At 49.9% G+C, this 19,713-nt stretch overlaps 1 protein-coding gene across 1 annotated transcript; it reads right to left on the bottom strand.

Annotated features, from left to right (window-relative positions):
- Nucleotides 1–18,640: 18,640 nt before the first annotated feature.
- On the bottom strand, nt 18,641–19,042 carry LOC124677471 (14 kDa proline-rich protein DC2.15-like). The gene has a single exon (XM_047213457.1). It carries the CDS (start codon nt 19,040–19,042, stop codon nt 18,641–18,643), a length of 402 nt encoding a protein of 133 aa, XP_047069413.1.
- Between the last annotated feature and the right edge of the window lie 671 nt (nt 19,043–19,713).

Below are 19,713 nucleotides of genomic sequence, written 5' to 3'. Positions count from 1 at the left end.
CCAAAGTTTTACGAACTGCAATCATGCTTATCAGCTGGGAGATCTGGAAAGAGAGGAACAAGGGAGTCTTCAACAACAAATCTTTCTTGCCCTCGATTGTCATGCAGAAGATCAGAGATGAAGGAAAGAATTGGGTTCTTGCCAGCGCTGAAAACCAGGCGGAGCTTTTAGGCTGACCGTGTTTTGTTTTTGTTCCTTTCCGGGCGGGTTTTTCTTTCCCTGCCTTCTCTTTTTTCTTTTATGGCTCTTGCCATCCCCATGTTTGCTTCTCCTATATTAATATAAGGCAAAGGCTTTTTTTCCCGTTTCAAAAAAAAATAGTATCGGCAGTGGCTGATATCGAGTTAGTATACTTACATCTCCATCCATCCAGCAACTATTTCGGCACTTCTACCCGCAAAATAAAAACTAGTCGGCACCAGTCTCGGCAGTAGTTGCTATCGAGTTGTGTCCTGTGTAAAAAAGACAGAAAAATTCTCTTGAATAGCTTTATTTAAGCACCAAATTTTATCTTTTTTACACAGGACACACGAAATATCGATTTTTCGCGAAACAGCATTCTAAACACATATGATGTCGAGCTCTACATGTCAATGTTTTTTCCAGATATTTTTAATATTTCTGACTACGCTTAAAGACATTTAAAAAACATGGAGCATATGGTCCTGGGTGCCAAAACGCCCCGTCCTTACTTACAGTACATATATGTCACCATGTATCTCTCTCTCTCCCCTAGTCGTCGACACATAAGCAGGTGGTGGGGCAACCAACAACCACCGACAACATCATAAATGGGAAGGAAACGGCGTCTAGATGTGCCGACGGCCAGGCCGTCGACACACCTTTAAACTATGTGTGCCGACGGCATGCCGTCGGCACAGCTGCCCTGTAGTTTTTCCATCCCATCCGTTCCCGCTCCTTCTCTCCCGCCCTTTTTTCCCACCATGATTTCTCGTCATTCTTCTCGCGCCATTCTCTCCCGCTAAGTATTCCCGCCGTTTCAGCTCCTCGCCGGCCTATATATAGCCATGTCTTCTCCACTAACAGCACCAGCAACATTTCTCTCCTCATCACCTCTCTCATCCAACAGCACCACAGAATCCTCTGAGCTCAGCTGCCGTTGAGATGGCTCCTCGTCGCCGTAGCAACACGGGCTTCACCGGCGTTCGCCAGCGGGATGCGGGCCATTTCGCGGCTGAAATCACCGCCGGTGGTGCGCGTGTGTGGCTCGGCACCTTCTACACGAAGGAGGCTGTTGCCCGCACATACAACGTTGCGGCTTGGAGGTTTGGCCGATCAAGCCACGAAATAAACTTCCCGGAGGTAAGGTCTCTGATGGAAGCCCAGAGTCTCTCTACTGAGCCGCTACATATTTGTATGACGATGATGTTGTTGCTACATTTGATATGATGACGATGATGATGGTGTTGTGATGATGTTCATGCTATATTACTGCTATATTACTGATATATTTGTTGTGTTGTGCTGGAAATAGAAAAAACCAAATGGTAGTGTCTCTACCGAGTGCCGATGGCATTGCCGTCGGCACAGCTCCTTGGCCGTGCCAAATGGCAGGGGCTGTGCCGACGGGCCGTCGGCACAGGAGATGGCAGCAGCAGCAGCTGGCGGCGCGGCTGGGCGGGGGAAGCTGGCAGCGCGGCTGGGCGCTGGGCCGATGGAGCTGGCCCGACGGCTTTGCCGTCGGCACAGAAGGTTAGCCAGGGCCACGTGGCTGGCTGTGGCCATTCGTGCGCACCGTCACAGGCTCTTTCCTAGGCTAACAGCCGTTAGGCCTGGTGCGGGCCCCTCGCCGCCTGTGCCGACGGTGTCTGTGCAGATGGCGTCGTCCAACCGTCGGTCTGGCAGCTGTGCCGATGGCCTGGCCTGTGCTGATGGCACGGGAAGCTGTGCCGAGGTGTTGACGTCAGAAACCCCCTGGCGGGCAGAGACGGGCAACACGGTAGAGCCGGGAACAACTAGGGCTGCGGCTGGCCCCAGTCCCTCAGAGCGACGGCCCGCAAAGCCTCCTGGTCGCACGCGCCGATGTTTATCACAAGGGCGTGCCACCCGACCTATACCCGGTCGGGAAGGTGTGGATGATGCCTCGCTTAGTTTCCTGCAGGGCACACACGTAAACATTAAATACGAGCCTCGATCGGCTCTCAGAGTTATCCCGTGAATCGGCTCAAAGAGCCGATCCACCCATGATTCGGACGAGGTGTCCAAATATATGGTGGTCCTGCTTGATCAAGGTAAAGCTAATGAGATCTACGACGATGTAGGGTTTTCACCGCATAATCGGATCGTCCTACTCCAGGTTAGGCCTCGCGGCCACGCACGGTGATCGTAAGCCGATCCTAAACAAGGCCTAAAAACCAACACGAGGTTGATCCCCGAACATCCTCGCTTAGGGCCAACGAACGACACCCTACGTGCCGCTGGATCCCCCCCCCTTTGTAAGGCCTAACTATTGCAGATATTAAACTAGTCCTTGTAGAACAAGGAGTAATCGTAACGGATCAGATCTACTAAACTATGATCAAGCGGGGTGCCGCCCCTACACCTAAGATAGGTGTAAGGGCGGCTAAACATGCAAGGGTTGCACTACGAAAGCATGTAATATGAAAAACAATGCTAACCCTAACATGTCTAAGATAACTACGTTGCTCGCCATCAAAAAGGCTTCAGTACGAGCAACGCATGAACAACGTGGGCAGGCTTGTGCTGCCTAGATCGCAAGATGCGATCTAGGCAGCATGATGCTTACCGGTAGAAACCCTCGAGACGAAGGGGTTGGCGATGCGCCGAGATTTGTTTGTGGTTGAACGTTGGTTGTTGTTTATTCCATAAACCCTAGGTACATATTTATAGTCCAGGGACTTTCTAATGTGGGCGTGCATCAAACCGTGCACGAGTAAGATTCTAACTTCTAAACTAAGATGCGATCTAATATGTTACGTGATACACGGGCAATTAAGCCCAATTTGGTATAAAAGGCCGATTCACGTATTTCTCCTCTATATATATTCTTCAAGCCCATCTTGATCGCGGCCCACCTCTGACTCGGTCAAATTCTGGTGATAACACATGCCCCCCTGGTTTTGGTAATGATAATTTCAAAACCACTCTGTTTTTCCTCTGAGGGGTCATGTCATGGCAGAGCGAGAACCGTCGCGCAGCATGCTTCATCATGACGACTTGCCTTCCCAACTTCTCTGCACGATTTGACAGTTTTGGTACCATGTCCTCGAAAACTGCTCGAAAATTAAATCCCCATCTCCTTTTATTTAACCGCATCGAACAGTTCTCCTCTTCACCCCTTCCGCATTAGCACTCCAAAAACCCTCCTACGCCACCATGTCCTCTTCCTCCCTCGCTTCATCGGATCTTTCCGCCCGGTCCTCTTCGTCTCGCGAGCCGACGCCGGAGCCGAACCCGGCGGAGGTCCACGCAGCGAACACCCGTCGCGCCATTGCGGCCGGGGAGGAGTCTAGCCATGACTTCTCCCTTTGGTCGAGGACGACAAGTCCTTGACCGACGGGGAAAGCGACCTCCGCTTCCTCGCCGATGGGACAGCGGAGGAGGAGAGCGACGACGATCGCTTCTCCTGCGACTTCTCCTCTCCCGAGGAGGAGGAGGAGGAAGAAGAGGAGGAGGAGGAGGACGACACCTCCTCCGACGAGCCCCCGGCCAAGCGGTTCTGCCCTTGGCCGGGAAACCTCAGCGACTTCGACAGTGATGATGACGATGCTGACGAAGAAGACGAGGACAACGAAGGCCCGGTCGGCGGCCATTGGAGCGACGACGAGCCTGCCGGGAGTACTGCCGACGGCGGTGACGACGGCGAAGGCGAGGGCAGCGACGGCCCGTAGATAGGACATCTAGCATAGGACCAGTAGCAGTAGGTGGGGCCATGTATCCCCTAGTGCTTCCTTTTGGGAGAAATCAGCTCCTTATGTAAGAAATCAATCAATGAAGAACTTTCCCCAATTTGATTTTGCCGATTTCCTTTAGGATAATTTAGCCGATTGTCCTTCGCACTGATCCTGCCGATTCGTCCCCTTTGCCAATGCGTAACGAGCCGATAGCAACGCACCGGCCCTTCGACATTTACCCTTCCATTCTTCAACTGATGATTCCCTTTCCGGTAGATACCGTGGGATTCCCAAGAGAGCCCTTAAATTTCTTCCACCGGTTTCAGCGATCCCTCTCAGCAAGCGCTTATTATTTGTGAAGAAGGTTGCAACGAAGATCAGCCGATGGTACTTCAATCGGTTCCTCAATAGAGCATCTACCAGGCCTGTTGCCCCCCGAGTCTCAGCCAAGGCAAAACAGAGACGAGGATACGCAAATTAGCTGTATGGACCTGGTCTTGATCATGTCTGAGGGAGTTTCTTATGCAGAGCCAGCCGATTTGAACATAAATCGGCTTCTCAAAGCAGAGAGCCTTCAAGGTGAGCTGCCCCCCGAGCTTCTTCAGTTCTTGCCGGCCAGATCGGCTCCCTTCCTTTGGTGGATCTGATGCAATCCATCCTTGACCTGATCTGCACGTCCAGGCTGCTCTTGGTCTTGTCCTTGAAGAGAGGATCCGAGCTCTTAAGCTACTCCATTAAGGAGTTCTTTCATTAAAACCTCTTCGTGCTCCATCGACCCTCTGATCGTAACAGTTATTCTTCTTGAGTCGATGGCCATGCATCAGCTTTCATATCCTTAAGTCGATGTCTGCTGCATCGGCTGTGCTCGAAAATTTTCGAATTTTCAGAATTTTTATTATTATTTACGGCCGACTGGTGCATCGGCCCCCACACTCCAATACCCATCACCAAAGGATGAGACGCTTCCATTGCATATCCCCGTGTTTTATCCACTCGGTGCCCCCCGAGCCGATTCTCGTCAAGAGAATTGATGGTATCGGCTCTGTTGGATAACATGTTGAACCCAGGCAGAATGGTGGGTGAGGATAATTTTGGCCGATTGCTGGAATCGGCCTCCACGTTGCTTGCTCGGTGAAGGTTTTGTAAGTTCCTTTCATACATTTTTTTGGGGCCGATCACAAGGATCAGCCTCGCCATGTTTACTCATTGACGTGCTCTTGCTACTCGTTCAGGCCGGTAGACAGAACCAGCCCAATCTCTGACTTTATCATGTTGGTGCGCTTGCTGTCGTCCACCTTGGATGTATCGTGTAACCGTGGAGCACTGAGCTTCGTCGGGAGAACGAGCACCATGTTTGTGCCAGCCGATGTTTCATCATCGGCTTTCCTTTGCTTGGGGCGCCACTCCATTTTCCGTGGACGACCCTCTCCATCCAGGGTTCGCTGAACCTTCGCAGCCAGATCAGGCCTTGCCTTCCTCAATGTATGCAAGTATAACCTCTCGGCTTCTTCCAGGCCGCGCAATCGTTGAACCCTGCGTTTCTGGGAACGGCTGTGTCCATCAAGGCACCACCTTGGCCGGTGGTACCTGTCTTCTTTTTCTCCCTCGTCTTCTGAATCTTCGAGATCTTCCAACCGAGGGGACTCAGCTCGTTTGCTCTGTGGCGGGAGAGGTCCCAAGCGCTCGAACACGGACACGTTGGCTGCCTCCTTCTTCTTCCGGTTGCATTCTGGGCAATTGCCGATTGTTGGCAATCGGCTCATTCCTGAGTCCCAGCAATGTTTGAAGAACGGACAGCTCCAGTGCCTATCCAAGTTATCCTGCCCCCTTGACCTTCCTTCAGCGCGACGATTGTATCCGTCGTCGCTTCTATCATGTTGACGGTACCTCCTGACCTCTGCATCAGACCGACAATTCCTTTCATCATCTACGTCGTAGTGCCGACGTCGGCCGTGCCGCCGCTCATATTTGTGGAGGAGGTGCTCTGGAGAGTGGACGCCGATACCGCACACGTCTTATTCCCTCCCCTGTCAGGTACCGCCTGTCATCATCTCGGGGCCGGTCGCGTGGATCGGCCCCCTCTTCATCGTTGCCATGGGAGTGGCTGCTTTCTGCTTCGTCTTTGCCATGGCGACTTGCAAGCCCTGCCATGTTGACACCAAAGGAGAACTTTGGCTGGCCTATGGAGTGGCTAAGATCCACCATGTTGACGCCAGGCGACGGACTTGAGTCTCTATCGAGCTTGATATCGTGCGGCCGGGTCTTCTCGCGAGGAGCCGATGAGTTCGGCTTCGAGGGTTGCCTTGATCTCGTCATGTTTCCTTTTGAGCTCCTCGGGCAGATCCTCGTACTTCAGCGACCCGGTGCGTTCTTCCGACGGGGCGGACAGGTCCACTCCATCGAGTGCGCTTCAGTGTGAAACCCTTCCACCCGACGCCATGGGAGCGGGTTCGGTGGAAGGAGCCGATGAGTTCGGCTTCGAGGGTTGCCTTGATCTCGTCATGTTTCTTCTTGAGCTCATCAGCGGATCCTCGTACGTGACCGGAGTGTCTTCCGCCATCTCGGATGTAGATGGCGATGTCGTGGATGTCGTCGACGGTCCCACCGGGCGTGCCGAATGTGTTGACGTCGAAACCCCCGGCGGGCAGAGACGGGCAACACGGTAGAGCCGGAACAACTAGGGCTGCGGCTGGCCCTGGCCCCTCGCAGCGACGGCCCGCAAAGCCTCCCCGGTCGCACGCGCCGATGTTTATCACAAGGGCGTGCCACCCGACCTATACCTGGTCAGGAAGGTGTGGATGATGCCTCGCTTAGTTTCCTGCAGGGCACACACGTAAACATTAAATACGAGCCTCGATCGGCTCTCAGGTTATCCTCGTGAATCGGCTCAAAGAGCCGATCCACCCATGATTCGGACGAGGTGTCCGAATATATGGTGGTCCTGCTTGATCAAGGTAAAGCTAATGAGATCTACGACGATGTAGGGTTTTCACCGCATAATCGGATCGTCCTACTCCAGAGTTGGGCCTCGCGGCCACGCACGGTGATCGTAAGCCGATCCTAAACAAGGCCTAAAAACCAACACGAGGTTGATCCCCGAACATCCTCGCTAGGGCCAACGAACGACACCCTACGTGCCGCTGGATCCTCCCCCTTTGTAAGGCCTAACTATTGCAGATATTAAACTAATCCTTGTAGAACAAGGAGTAATCGTAACGGATCAGATCTACTAAACTATGATCAAGCGGGGTGCCGCCCCTACACCTAAGATAGGTGTAAGGGCGGCTAAACATGCAAGGGTTGCACTACGAAAGCATGTAATATGAAAAACAATGCTAACCCTAACATGTCTAAGATAACTACGTTGCTCGCCATCAAAAAGGCTTCAAGTACGAGCAACGCATGAACAACGTGGGCAGAGCTTAGTGCCGCCTAGATCGCAAGATGCGATCTAGGCAGCATGATGCTTACCGGTAGAAACCCTCGAGACGAAGGGGTTGGCGATGCGCCGAGATTTGTTTGTGGTTGAACGTTGGTTGTTGTTTATTCCATAAACCCTAGGTACATATTTATAGTCCAGGGGACTTTCTAATGTGGGCGTGCATCAAACCGTGCACGAGTAAGATTCTAACTTCTAAACTAAGATGCGATCTAATATGTTACAGATACACGGGCAATTAAGCCCAATTTGGTATAAAAGGCCGATTCACGTATTTCTCCTCTATATATATTCTTCAAGCCCATCTTGATCGCGGCCCACCTCTGACTCGGTCAAATTCTGGTGATAACACGAGGTCAAATTGTGCCGACGGTAGCCGTCGGCACAGGCTTGGTCCGACGGAAGGGCTTGTTGTGCAGACGGCCGCCGGCCGTCGGCCCCTTGACCGGTTCCCTTAGTGATTAGTTCATTGACATTGGGAACATTAGTCATAATTTTTATTCTATTTTTTCTCCATTTGATATAATGCTTCTTAGTTATGGAGCTAACCATGGAGTCATGTACTTTCTCTATTGCTTTAGTTGAAGATAAAAACCTTCATAATTTGGTTCCGCTTCCTTACATGTGATTCACCACTATGTCACTTTTCACCTATAAAACTATATTATATCTTTTTTAATTAAAATGAGATTTTTAGTCCATCTGCAACCCTTTTTGAGCTTCTGTTCTTTGCTACTTTTTAATGTGGAGATACTTCTCACCAACATTCATTGCAAACATTTCTGCTGTGGTCAAATAATTGATGCACAGTTGAAGACGCAATATTTTAGTTAAACAGTTTATGTGTATTTGATATATTATTTGTGGTGGTATAAACTGATATATTATATATAGGGACTTTTTTTGAGATGAAATGCTGCGATCAATTAAACGGCACACTCAGGTGCTAATACAGGTACAAAAAATTCAGGAGGATCAATCCCCCTTACCTTACAACACTTATTTTCGCAGCCATAACGAGCTAAATAATGCGCTACCTTGTTACCAGTACGACGCACATGTCTAACCGAGTGATCGGCGAAGTCCTTCAGCATCGACTTTATTTTCTCGACTAAAGGCCCGTGAATGGACCTGTCAACGTCGTTACTTCTGATCTTTGCCGCAGCACCAAGACAATCAGTTTCCAGAACCACCTTAGCCTGCCCCTTCGTCCCTGCCAACACCAACGCCTGCTTGCAAGCCATGAGCTCAGCTCATTCCGGATCAGGGGAAGAGTGGAAAAAATGGCTCGCTCCCGCCAGGAACCTGCCATTGTGATCACGCATGACCACGCCGCACCCTCCTACTTCATCCTTCAACGAGAAAGCCCCGTCTGCATTCAGTTTGGTCCAACCCTCCTGAGGTGGAAGCCAGTGCTCCACTACCTGAGCTGCACCTGCTGCCCGCGCCGGCCTGAGCCCCTGCCACTCCTCCACAAGAAACAGAGATTTCCGTATGATTTCATGTGGAGTAGCTATTTGCACCTCTTCCTTGAACTCGTTTCGTGCTTGCCAGATTTGATACAGAATCATTATGCATTATGCTGATGCTGAGCTCGTCCTCCTTCGTACCACTAATGCAATAGAACAATGCTATCCATGTTCCATTATTACATTATTGGGTCCCCTTTTTGGATTGGATCCTACTTGGTATAGTAGATGTTGGGCTGCTATACATGCACTAAATCCTAGCCTGTTGGGTTTCCCAAATGGGCCTCACATATGAGAGTTTTGTAAAAAAAAAAAAAGTGCACCTATGAGAGTTGTAGAAAAAATGTCTAAGTCAACTCTCGAAGACTCTGAACTAAATGTTGGACACCAAAATGGACTTGACCCATTCAAGATTCATATTCTTGTATTGGGCCCTTTAGATTCATAATGAAGAAGCTCTCCCCCGACTAGGGTTCCTCCCCCGAGCAGCCACCGCCAGGCCCTCCCCGCCTCCGTCCGCCACTCCCCCCTCCTCTCCCCCGACGTCCCCGGCCCTCCCTGTCGCTCCATGCGGGCGCCAGGAGGGCGACCGAGCCTAGCTCCTCCGCGTCCCCCTCCTCCGTCTCCCCTGCCGCCGCCGTCGGCGTAGGCCACCGGGCAAAGCCCCGTGCGGTGCCGGCGGCGGCAGAGCTGCTCGTACCCGTGTGCTTGGATGGGTGGCGCGGGGCCTTCTCCTTCGGCGACGGTGCACCTTGGCCTAAGAGGTTCCGGCGGCGGCGCGGTTCTTCGGACTGCGCAACAACGGGCGGCGGGCTGGCGATGGCGCTGCTGCTTGGCGGCGAGGTAGCATGCGGCGGTGCTCGCCCGGCCCAAATCCGGGCCCTTTGTGGCTCATCTGGGGCTGGGCGGGCCGGACGTGGGCGTTGCTGGACTGCTTCTGGCGGACGGGGTGGTGGCCGGACCGGAGGTTGGATGATCGAGGTGGAGGCGCGCGTCCAGCAGCATCCCGATGGGGGCTTCACGAGCATGGACTAGGTGGGTCTGTGCTCGGCCGGGCCAGGTGGGCCTGGTATGCCCCTTGTCGGCGTGTCCGGATGGGTACCACCATTGGCGGTGGAGGCGGTTCCCTCCTGCGTGGCCACTACCTCGTTGCTCCTCGGTCTCGAGATCCCCTGTGTCCCGCTAGCCTCGGTTTGTTGGTGGCGGTAAGGCGGCGATGGTGGTTCTATAGCTGTGGTGGCGCACGGTGGTGGGCGGTGAGCTTCGTGGAGCACAATGGAGCATCCAGGGCAAGGTTGTGAGGGTCGGGAGCAATCTCTGTCGGGCTGGCCGACACCGACGTGGTGACACCCGCGGGTGCCACCCTTCCTTCCTGAAGGGCATTGGGTGAAGCCCTCCTCCCCTGTCCCTGTGCGTACCAGGGGAAACCCTAGGACCTGTCCGGGTAGTAGCGTCGTCGTCATCGCATTCCTTCTTGAAGGTGCTGCTTGGTACACGGCGCTTCAGAGTGCTAGGAGCGTGGTGAGAATTCTCCGAAGGGCGCAACGGCTACGGGACACCTTCGTTTTCGCCGATCCAACCTTTTCGGCTTTCTTTCTCTTTTCTTTATTTTATGTTTTCTCTTGGGCGTGACTGTGCTGATGCCCTAGCAGTTGTATCGTGTGGTTGCTATATTAATATAGCGGGCTAAAGCCTATTTCGAGGAGGATTCATAATGAAGGTTGTCGGTTGTTTAACCCTCCCATGTTAGATCTAACTTGGAATCGACTAGAGTTTATCATGATTTCAGGTCTATGTGCCACATGATTGTGATGTTTCACATAGTTTGTCATGGAATTCTTTCATTAGTATGTGAATAAATCATTTTTTAGATAAAAAGGGGTTGCCCCTGCTTCCATTGAAAAGTCAACCAATGTTAAGCATCTTACACGCTTTCAAAAGCTAGAAAATAAACAACAGCAACATCCCAGGAAAAGGCCTACGACAAAACAACCTAAAAACAAAGAGACAGCTTTGCGCTATCAACCAACGCCTCCTATGTCTTCTCCGAGCCCCACCGACGCATCAAGTGTGAAGGTGGACCTGTCTTTAACACAACATTTGTCTCCAGACCCATCACCAGCAAGCTAGCTCATGTCCAAGAGATTATGAGCAGCTCCCCTCTCCGATAATCTAGTTTCATCAAGTTCGATCCAGCAGGCTCGATTGCTTGTCCATGCAGAGTACCTGTTAAATGTAGATGGGCTGCAGCCCAGTAAGGCAGCCCATATAGTCTACAATTCCTGAAATCTCAAGGCCCATCACGTTGGCAGCTTGGGATAGCATTGGGGGACAAAGTTTAGTCCCACATTGCTAGTTGGGAGAGAGTTGGAGTGGTATATAAGGGCTGCTGTTCTAGTCATTCCAAGTGAGTGAGAATAGAAGAAGCCCTCGCGCACTCCTCCTCCTCCTCCGCCCGCCCGTCTCGGCTCGGCACGGCACGGCACGTCACGTCACGCACGTCGCGTTTCGTGACTCGAGTTCGAGTTCGAGACACACTCAAGGAAGCCTAAATTTTTGCTTGGTGCACCAACTGTGTTGGGTACGTGTCGACCTGCATGTCCATGCTCGCCGCGTGTCCCTGGCTTCCTACGCGTGTCAACGCGGTCAGGGCGGCTCTCCTCCCAGGGTATACAAGGAGACCGATCAGATCTGAAGAACAGGGCTCTTAGCTCTCTCTCTCTCTCTCTCTCGTGAAAGTTCCTTTTGCTGCGCGGTCAGGGCGGCTCTCCTCCCAGGGTATACAAGGAGACCGATCAGATCTGAAGAACAGGGCTCTTAGCTCTCTCTCTCTCTCTCGTGAAAGTTCCTTTTGCTGCGCTATTCTCTAGTCTTCCCCATCCCGGCGTCTGCGTGCACAGCCGTCCGGGAGAGCAGGCCTCCGAAACCCCGTCCGTTGAGATCCCGCACCGGGAGACGGGCGATAAGGTTTTTGGGGAGCGTCTCGGCACGATCGCTCGCCGCTGTTCGTCTTCTTCATCAACGGTTCTGGCCGCTTCATCGACAGATCCGACTACACCATGGGCGACATCAACAACTCCCATGGTGGTGGTGTTGCTGCTGGTGCGACCTTCCCGGTCGCGATGTACGTGCTTTTCCTTTCCTACCTTGCACTGCTACTTGTTCCATGTTCAGATCTGATGCATGTGCTTAGTCTGATGAGTATGGTTAAGTATGCTTGTGCATCTGTAATGTTGATTTCGGTAATTAAACTCACACGGAAATTGCCTAATATTCCAACAATCCAAAAACCTTATATGCTTAGGAAATTTTCACCATCTGGTTTTGCTGCTGCGCTCAAACCGAGCCCGTTTACGGGTTCTCATTTCAAGAGATGGCAGAGTAAGACCCTCTTGTGGCTCACTTCTATGGGTGTGCACCGAGTTGCGGAAGGTATTCCCGCAGGTCCGCTTACTCCCGAAGAGGATAAAGCGTTCGGGGATGCCACCGTAATCTTTGTGGGTGCCGTCCTAAGTGTGCTTGGAGACAAGTTGGTTGATGCTTATCCGCACATCCGAAATGGGAAGGAACTGTGGGATGCACTCGGACGCTAAGTTTGGTGCCGCCGATGCCGGAGGTGAACTCGTATGCTATGGAGCAATTCAATGACTACGTAATGGTTGAGAACCGATCCGTAGTAGAACAGGCTCATGAGATACAGTATCATGGCAAAGGAACTCGAGCTCCTCAAGTGTGTGCTACCGGACAAATTTGTCGCGGGATGCATTGTCGCTAAGCTTCCCCTTCATGGAGGAACTTTGCCACTTCCTCGAAACATCGGAGGCATGAGTTTTCCGTTGAGAATATCATGGGCTCTCTCGGATGTTGAGGAGAAGGCGAGGGCAAAAGACAAACACACCGGAGGAACCGAGGGACGTTCGCTGCCAATATGGTGCAGTAAAAATTCCCACAAGTCCAAGGGAAAGAACAAGGGAGTCTCCCGGACTACCAACTTCAAGAAGAAGGGGAAAACGGAGAAGAAAGATCCTTGCCGGGTGTGTGGCGAGACCGGCCACTAGGCCAATCGTTGTCCACAACGCAAAGGAAAGAAATGTCAGTCTGGACGAACTCAAATTCGTCGAGCATGGTCATTGGCAACACAGAGGAAGGAACTACGGTGGTATGGTAATATGTTACCTACTGTTCTTTCGGTGTTTCAGCCCACGGAATGGTGGGTTGATACAGGTGCTAATGTTCATGTGTGTGCTGACATCTCTATGTTTACCTCTTATCAGGCCCAAGGTTCCTCAGTAATGATGGGGAATGGGTTACATGCTACTGTTCGTGGTGTTGGCACGGTAGATCTGAAGTTTACTTCGGGAAAGATCGTGCAACTGAAGAACGTGCTACATGTCCCTTCTATCAAGAAGAATCTCGTTAGTGGCTCCCGTCTTATGAAAGATGGGTTTAAGTTGGTGTTTGAGTCCAATAAAGTTGTACTCTGTCTAAGTATGGAACTTTTGTTGGAAAGGGATATGAATGTGAGGGAATGTTGCGCTTCTCTCTAGAAGACTTCTGTGATAATGTTGTGAACCATGTAAGCACTAGTGTTAATGAAACTAATGTTTGGCATTCACGACTTTGTCATGTTAATTTCGGTTGTATGACGCAGCTTGCTGATATGAGTTTAATTCCGAAATTCACCTTTGTCAAAGGCTCTAAGTGTCATGCTTGTGTGCAAGCAAAGCAGCCTCGCAAGCCTCACAAGCCTGCGAAGGAAAGAAACTTGGCACCGCTAGAGCTCATACATTCAGATCTATGTGAGATGAATGGTGAGTTGACAAGAGGTGGAAAGAAATTTTTCATGACCTTGATTGATGATTCCACTAGGTACTGTTATGTGTATCTCCTCAAAACTAAAGATGAGGCTCTTGATTTCTTTAAAATCTATAAGGCTGAAGTTGAGAATCAACTTGAAAGAAAGATAAAAAGGGTTCGGTCCGATCGTGGTGGAGAGTACTTTTCTAATGAGTTCAATTTATTCCGTGCGGAACATGGTATAATCCATGAGAGGACGCCTCCCAATTCCCCACAATCCAATGGGATTGCGTAAAGGAAAAACCGTACTCTAACAGCATTTGGTTAACGCCATGTTAGATGTTTCGGGTTTATCCAAGGAATGGTGGGGGAGGCTATATTGACTTCGTGTCATGTCCTAAACCGTGTTCCAACCAAGAATAAAGAGATTACCCCTTATGAGAAATGGGAAAAGAAAAGACCAATACTCTCCTACCTACGAACTTGGGGCTGTTTGACCAAAGTGAATTTGCCAATCACCAAAAAGCGAAAGCTTGGACCAAAAACCGTGGATTGTGTCTTTCTTGGCTATGCTGCCCATAGCATTGCTTATAGATTTCTTGTGGTGAAATCTGGAGTGGACGACATGAATGTTGGCACCATCTTTGAATCAAGAGATGCTACATTCTTTGAGGATATATTTCCTATGAGAGATATGCATGGCATGTCTAGTTGGGAATCCGATCCAATACATGAAACTCCTATGGAGTCCGATGACGAATCCGATGATGAGAGTTCAGATTCGATGAAGATAACAATGAAGCTCCCACAAGGAGTAAGAGACAAAGGACTCGCAAAGTCTTTTGGTAATGATTTCATTGTGTATCTTGTGGATGATACTCCCACTACCATTTCGAAGCTCTCGCATCTCCCGATGCGTACTATCGGAAGGAAGCGGTTCAAAGCGAGATGGATTCCATCTTAGCTAATGGAACGTGGGAGTTATCAGAGCGTCCTTATGGGTGCAAACCTGTAGGATGTAAATGGGTATTTAAGAAGAAGCTTCGAGCTGATGGTACTATTGAGAAGTACAAGGCTCGGCTTGTAGCCAAAGGCTATACCCAAAAGGAAGGCGAATATTTCTTCGATACCTACTCACTCGTGGCGAGATTGACCACAATTCGAGTACTACTCGTCATTGGCTGCCTCACACGGTCTTCTCGTTCATCAAATGGACGTTAAGACGGCTTTCCTAAATGGAGAGTTGGACGAGGAAATTTACATGGAACAGACTCGATGGTTTCGTACTACAAGGTCAAGAAAGAAAGGTGTGTAAATTAAAGAAATCTTTGTATGGTCTAAAACAAGCACCCAAACAATGGCATGAGAAGTTTGAAAGAACTTTGACATCTGTGGGCTTTGTTGATAATGAAGCCGACAAATGTGTGTATTACCGCCATGGTGGGGGTGAGGGAGTTGTCCTATGCTTGTATGTGGATGACATACTAATTTTTGGGACAAGTCTCAAAGTGATTGAGGAGGTACAAACCTTCCTATCTCAGTGTTTCGAGATGAAAGATCTTGGAGAAGCTGATGTTATATTGAACATCAAGTTATTGAGAGATGGGAATAATGGGATTACTCTTGTGCAATCTCATTATGTTGAGAAGGTGTTGAGCAGATTTGGCTATGCTGATTGCAAATCTTCTCTCACACCTTATGATCCTAGTGTCTTGCTTCGAAAGAATGAAAAGGCAACTAAAGATCAATGAAGATACTCTCAAATCATTGGTTCACTCATGTATTTAGCTTGCGCTACGAGGCCTGATATCTCGTTTGTTGTATGCAAACTTAGCCGGTTTGTGGCCAACCCGGGAGATGATCATTGGCATGCTCTTGAGAGAATAATGCGCTATCTAAAGGGAACCATGAGTTATGGAATTCATTATACCGGGTTTCCAAGAGGACTTGAAGGTTATAGTGATTCCAATTGGATTTCTGATGCTAAAATGAAAGCCACAAGTGGATATGCTTTCACTCTTGGTGGTGGCGTTGTTTCCTGGAAGTCTTGCAAGCAGACCATCTTAACGAGGTCAACTATGGAAGCAGAACTCACAGCATTAGATACAGCCTACTGTCGAAGCGGAATGGCTTCGAGAGCTCTTGATGGACTTGCCTATGGTTGAAAAACCGATACCGGCCATCCTCATGAACTGTGATAATCAAACTGTGATTGTCAAAGTGAAAAGTTCTAAGGATAATATGAAAAGTTCCAAACATATCAAGAGGAGATTGAAGTCCGTCGAAAACCGAAGAACTCCGGAGTGATAGCATTGGATTATGTCCAAAGTGCTAAAAATCGCGAGATCCTTTCACAAAAGGACTATCAAGAAACATGATAGACCTTGCATCGAGGGAGATGGGTTTGAGACCCACTTGAGTTGCCGAGGGGGTAACCCAACCTATGTGATCGGAAATTCCGCGAAGTAGGACCTGGGAAAACAAACCGGAGCAACTGAGTTGAGAGAAAATTTAATACTCCCACTCCGCCGCGGATGCAATTCTCTCATAGCTACCGTAAGGCAGGTTGACAATGTCTTAATGTGTTCCGAGCGGCTCTTGATGAGCGAAGACGCCGTCCTACGAGGCGATCTTTTGAAGAACACACCTATATGAGTGACACTACTGGTCATAGTGTGGGAGATTTGGGTGAATCTCTAGTAAGCTCATGAAGGGCCGAGGAGTATGACTTATAAGCTCCACCCGAGGGGAAGGCTAAGGTAGCCTAGTACCGTGCCGGCATTGAACGAAACTTGCTGCATAAAGACTGACAATTCAAGGCATAGTCCATTGTTCAGTTGTAGTCAAGCGTAGCACCTTGCCTAAGTGGAAGTTCAACTTAACAGTCTCCACCGAAGTGCAGGTATATTAAACAGTAAATGGAACTAATGTGTCATCTGATGTGCATATGAGATATGGTGGGGGATTGTTAAATGTAGATGGGCTGCAGCCCAGTAAGGCAGCCCATATAGTCTACAATTCCTGAAATCTCAAGGCCCATCACGTTGGCAGCTTGGGATAGCATTGGGGGACAAAGTTTAGTCCCACATTGCTAGTTGGGAGAGAGTTGGAGTGGTATATAAGGGCTGCTGTTCTAGTCATTCCAAGTGAGTGAGAATAGAAGAAGCCCTCGCGCACTCCTCCTCCTCCGCCCGCCCGTCTCGGCTCGGCACGGCACGGCACGTCACGCACGCACGTCGCGTTTCGTGCCTCGAGTTCGAGTTCGAGACACACTCAAGGAAGCCTAAATTTTTGCTTGGTGCACCAACTTTGTTGGGTACGTGTCGACCTGCATGTGCATGCTCGCCGCGTGTCCCTGGCTTCCTACGCGTGTCAACGCGGTCAGGGCGGCTCTCCTCCCAGGGTATACAAGGAGACCGATCAGATCTGAAGAACAGGGCTCTTAGCTCTCTCTCTCTCTCGTGAAAGTTCCTTTTGCTGCGCTATTCTCTAGTCTTCCCCATCCCGGCGTCTGCGTGCACAGCCGTCCGGGAGAGCAGGCCTCCGAAACCCCGTCCGTTGAGATCCTGCACCGGGAGACGGGCGATAAGGTTTTTGGGGAGCGTCTCGGCGCGACTGCTCGCTGCTGTTCGTCTTCTTCATCGACGGTTCGGCTGCTTCATCGACAAATCCGACTACACCATGGGCGACATCAACAACTCCCATGGTGGTGGTGCTGCTGCTGGTGCGACCTTCCCGGTCGCGATGTACGTGCTTTTTCTCTCCTACCTTGCACTGCTACTTGTTCCATGTTCAGATCTGATGCATGTGCTTAGTCTGATGAGTATGGTTAAGTATGCTTGTGCATCTGTAATGTTGATTTCGGTAATTAAACTCACACGGAAATTGCCTAATAATCTAACAGTACCTTCCAGCTTCTGATTGAAGCACAGATCCTTCAGAGAATTTCTTTCACACCTGGCCATCTTACTGCCTGAAAGCACATTTCACTTCTTAGAGTCCAAATGTTCCACAGAGTGGCTGTGAATAGATATTAACCACCAAATTCTTATTTTCACTAATCCACCATCTAGCAACTGATTCGAAATTGCACCCAATATCGATATTCAACACACCTGATGGGTAGGACCAAATGGCTTGCACAATTACATATTTAAAATATAAATGCTGATTATTTTCAGTTTCAGAACAGAAATATAAGACTGGTCATCTACCTGCTGAGGCTTACTAAGGTTAAATCTAGTAAAAAAAATATCATTGCAAGTAGCCATAAAAAATACATGAATGAGTCACTTTTTTATAGAAATTTAGGAGAAACAAATACTTGTGAGCACTACAAGTAGTAAACATGCACATACACAAGTAGTGACGGTCGGGTTTTCGTCGAATTGTTATGTCAAAAGAAGATTTCTTGTATTGTTAGCATGACTATTCTTCAGTTATGGAATGATCGATGGGCAAGTGCACATGGCATATAAATTGTATAAATCGAACCATTAATGAGTGTTCTTATCGTTTTGTATGGTCAAAATCATGTGTGTGGTGATGGAATGGATGGATGAAAGGTGGCAGGAGGGATCTGAGTTTGCCGAAATTTGACTCGGCGTTTGGTCTGCAACCAGTGCAAGTTTGTTGAAAATCATTATTGCATGTAATATGTTGCTAATTACTCGCTTGCCTCCTAGCCTTTAACCTGTTCAGAATGCAGTAACACTATCAAAACTAGTACCAAATCATGCACAACACGAAGGGAATTAATAACAGCAAATTTTATTGATCATGTTGATCGTACAAAATACACACAAACCATCATCGAGAAATTAAGAATTAAGATAATTAAAAGGAAAGAGGATCAAACGAGCTAAATACGTATGCATGCATATGCAGAACACTTGTAGCTAGCACATAAAGTAGCAAACAAACAAATAAACAAACATACAAAGCTGATCAAGCAGAATAATGCCCTCGCAGCGGCAGCACGGGGTAACGTCGCAAGGGACAGCTAGGCACGAACATCTTGCTCGACGGTGCCCATGTCGATCGACCGAGATACTGATGGCTTAGCACTTGAATCCGGTGGGCACGCTTCTGCCGCAGTGGTTGAGCACAAGGCTGAGATCGATAGGGAGGTTAAGTTTGATGCCAAGGATGTTGGCCTTGAGCACCGTGCAAAGGCACACGGCGGCCTCGAGGTCGACGAGCCCCTCCAGCAACGGGCAGCACGGCAACGTGGGGGGCACGCCCACCTTGGCCTTGATCAGTCCCAGCACATTGGCGCACACGCCCAGCTTCAGCGCATCGCGCGGGCACCTGCCGAACGAGGCTGGGGTTGGGGTGGGCGTTGAAGGGGTCGACGGGGTTGGTGTGGCAGGAGTCGGGCAGTTCCCCCCGCAAGCGCTGGCCATGGAGAACACGACCAGGTTCACAGTGAGGAACAGCGCGATCGATGCCTTGCCTGCCATTGCTGCGAGTGATCACTACACCACGCAGAAGCTCAGAGCAAAATGATCGATTTGCTCTGGAGTTGTGGACTGCTAGGTGCTTGTGATGCTCTGGATGGTGCTTTGGTTTGGTATTTATAGGTGAAAGAGTGGTGGAATGCTGATGAATTATTAGCGTGTTATCTTGCCCGTGAACTTTGCATGTGAGGGCGATTAGGAGTTCCGATCTGGATCGGTATACGCAGAATGTACGTAGTTGGTTATATAATTTGTAATGGCGCTAGTGACCAAGATCATGTTGAGTAGTTTGTCACTGGTGGAAAAACAGGCTTCCGGGAAGCCCCATAAGTCGCGAAGGTAAAGGAACCGCGACTAATGGGGTCTTTAGTCGCGGTTCGTGTGGCGAACCGCGACCAAAGGCCTGGGCCCAGGGCGCACGGTGGCCAGCTGGTGCACGTGGGGCTTTAGTCGCGGTTGGCCAGCCCAACCGCGACTAAAGGTGCTCGAAGGCCTTTAGTCGCGGTTGGCTAGGCCAACCGGGACTAAAGCCCCTCCCCTATATATACCCATCCAGCAGCCAACACTTAGCCATTTGGAGCCATTCTCTTCACAAGTGAGTGTTAGGTTTGCTTTTGGTTCCTCTTATGCACATAAGGTGTTTGATGAAATGCCCCAAGAGCATGAAACAAACA

This window comes from Lolium rigidum, chromosome 7, assembly GCF_022539505.1.
Source record: "Lolium rigidum isolate FL_2022 chromosome 7, APGP_CSIRO_Lrig_0.1, whole genome shotgun sequence".
Taxonomy (NCBI): Eukaryota; Viridiplantae; Streptophyta; class Magnoliopsida; order Poales; family Poaceae; genus Lolium; species Lolium rigidum.
This window is presented reverse-complemented; position numbering and strand designations above follow the sequence as displayed.

Coding starts and splice junctions, on each gene's coding strand:
- LOC124677471 (XM_047213457.1), bottom strand. CDS start 19,042: ATGGCAGGCAAGGCATCGATCGCGCTGTTCCTCACTGTGAACCTGGTC.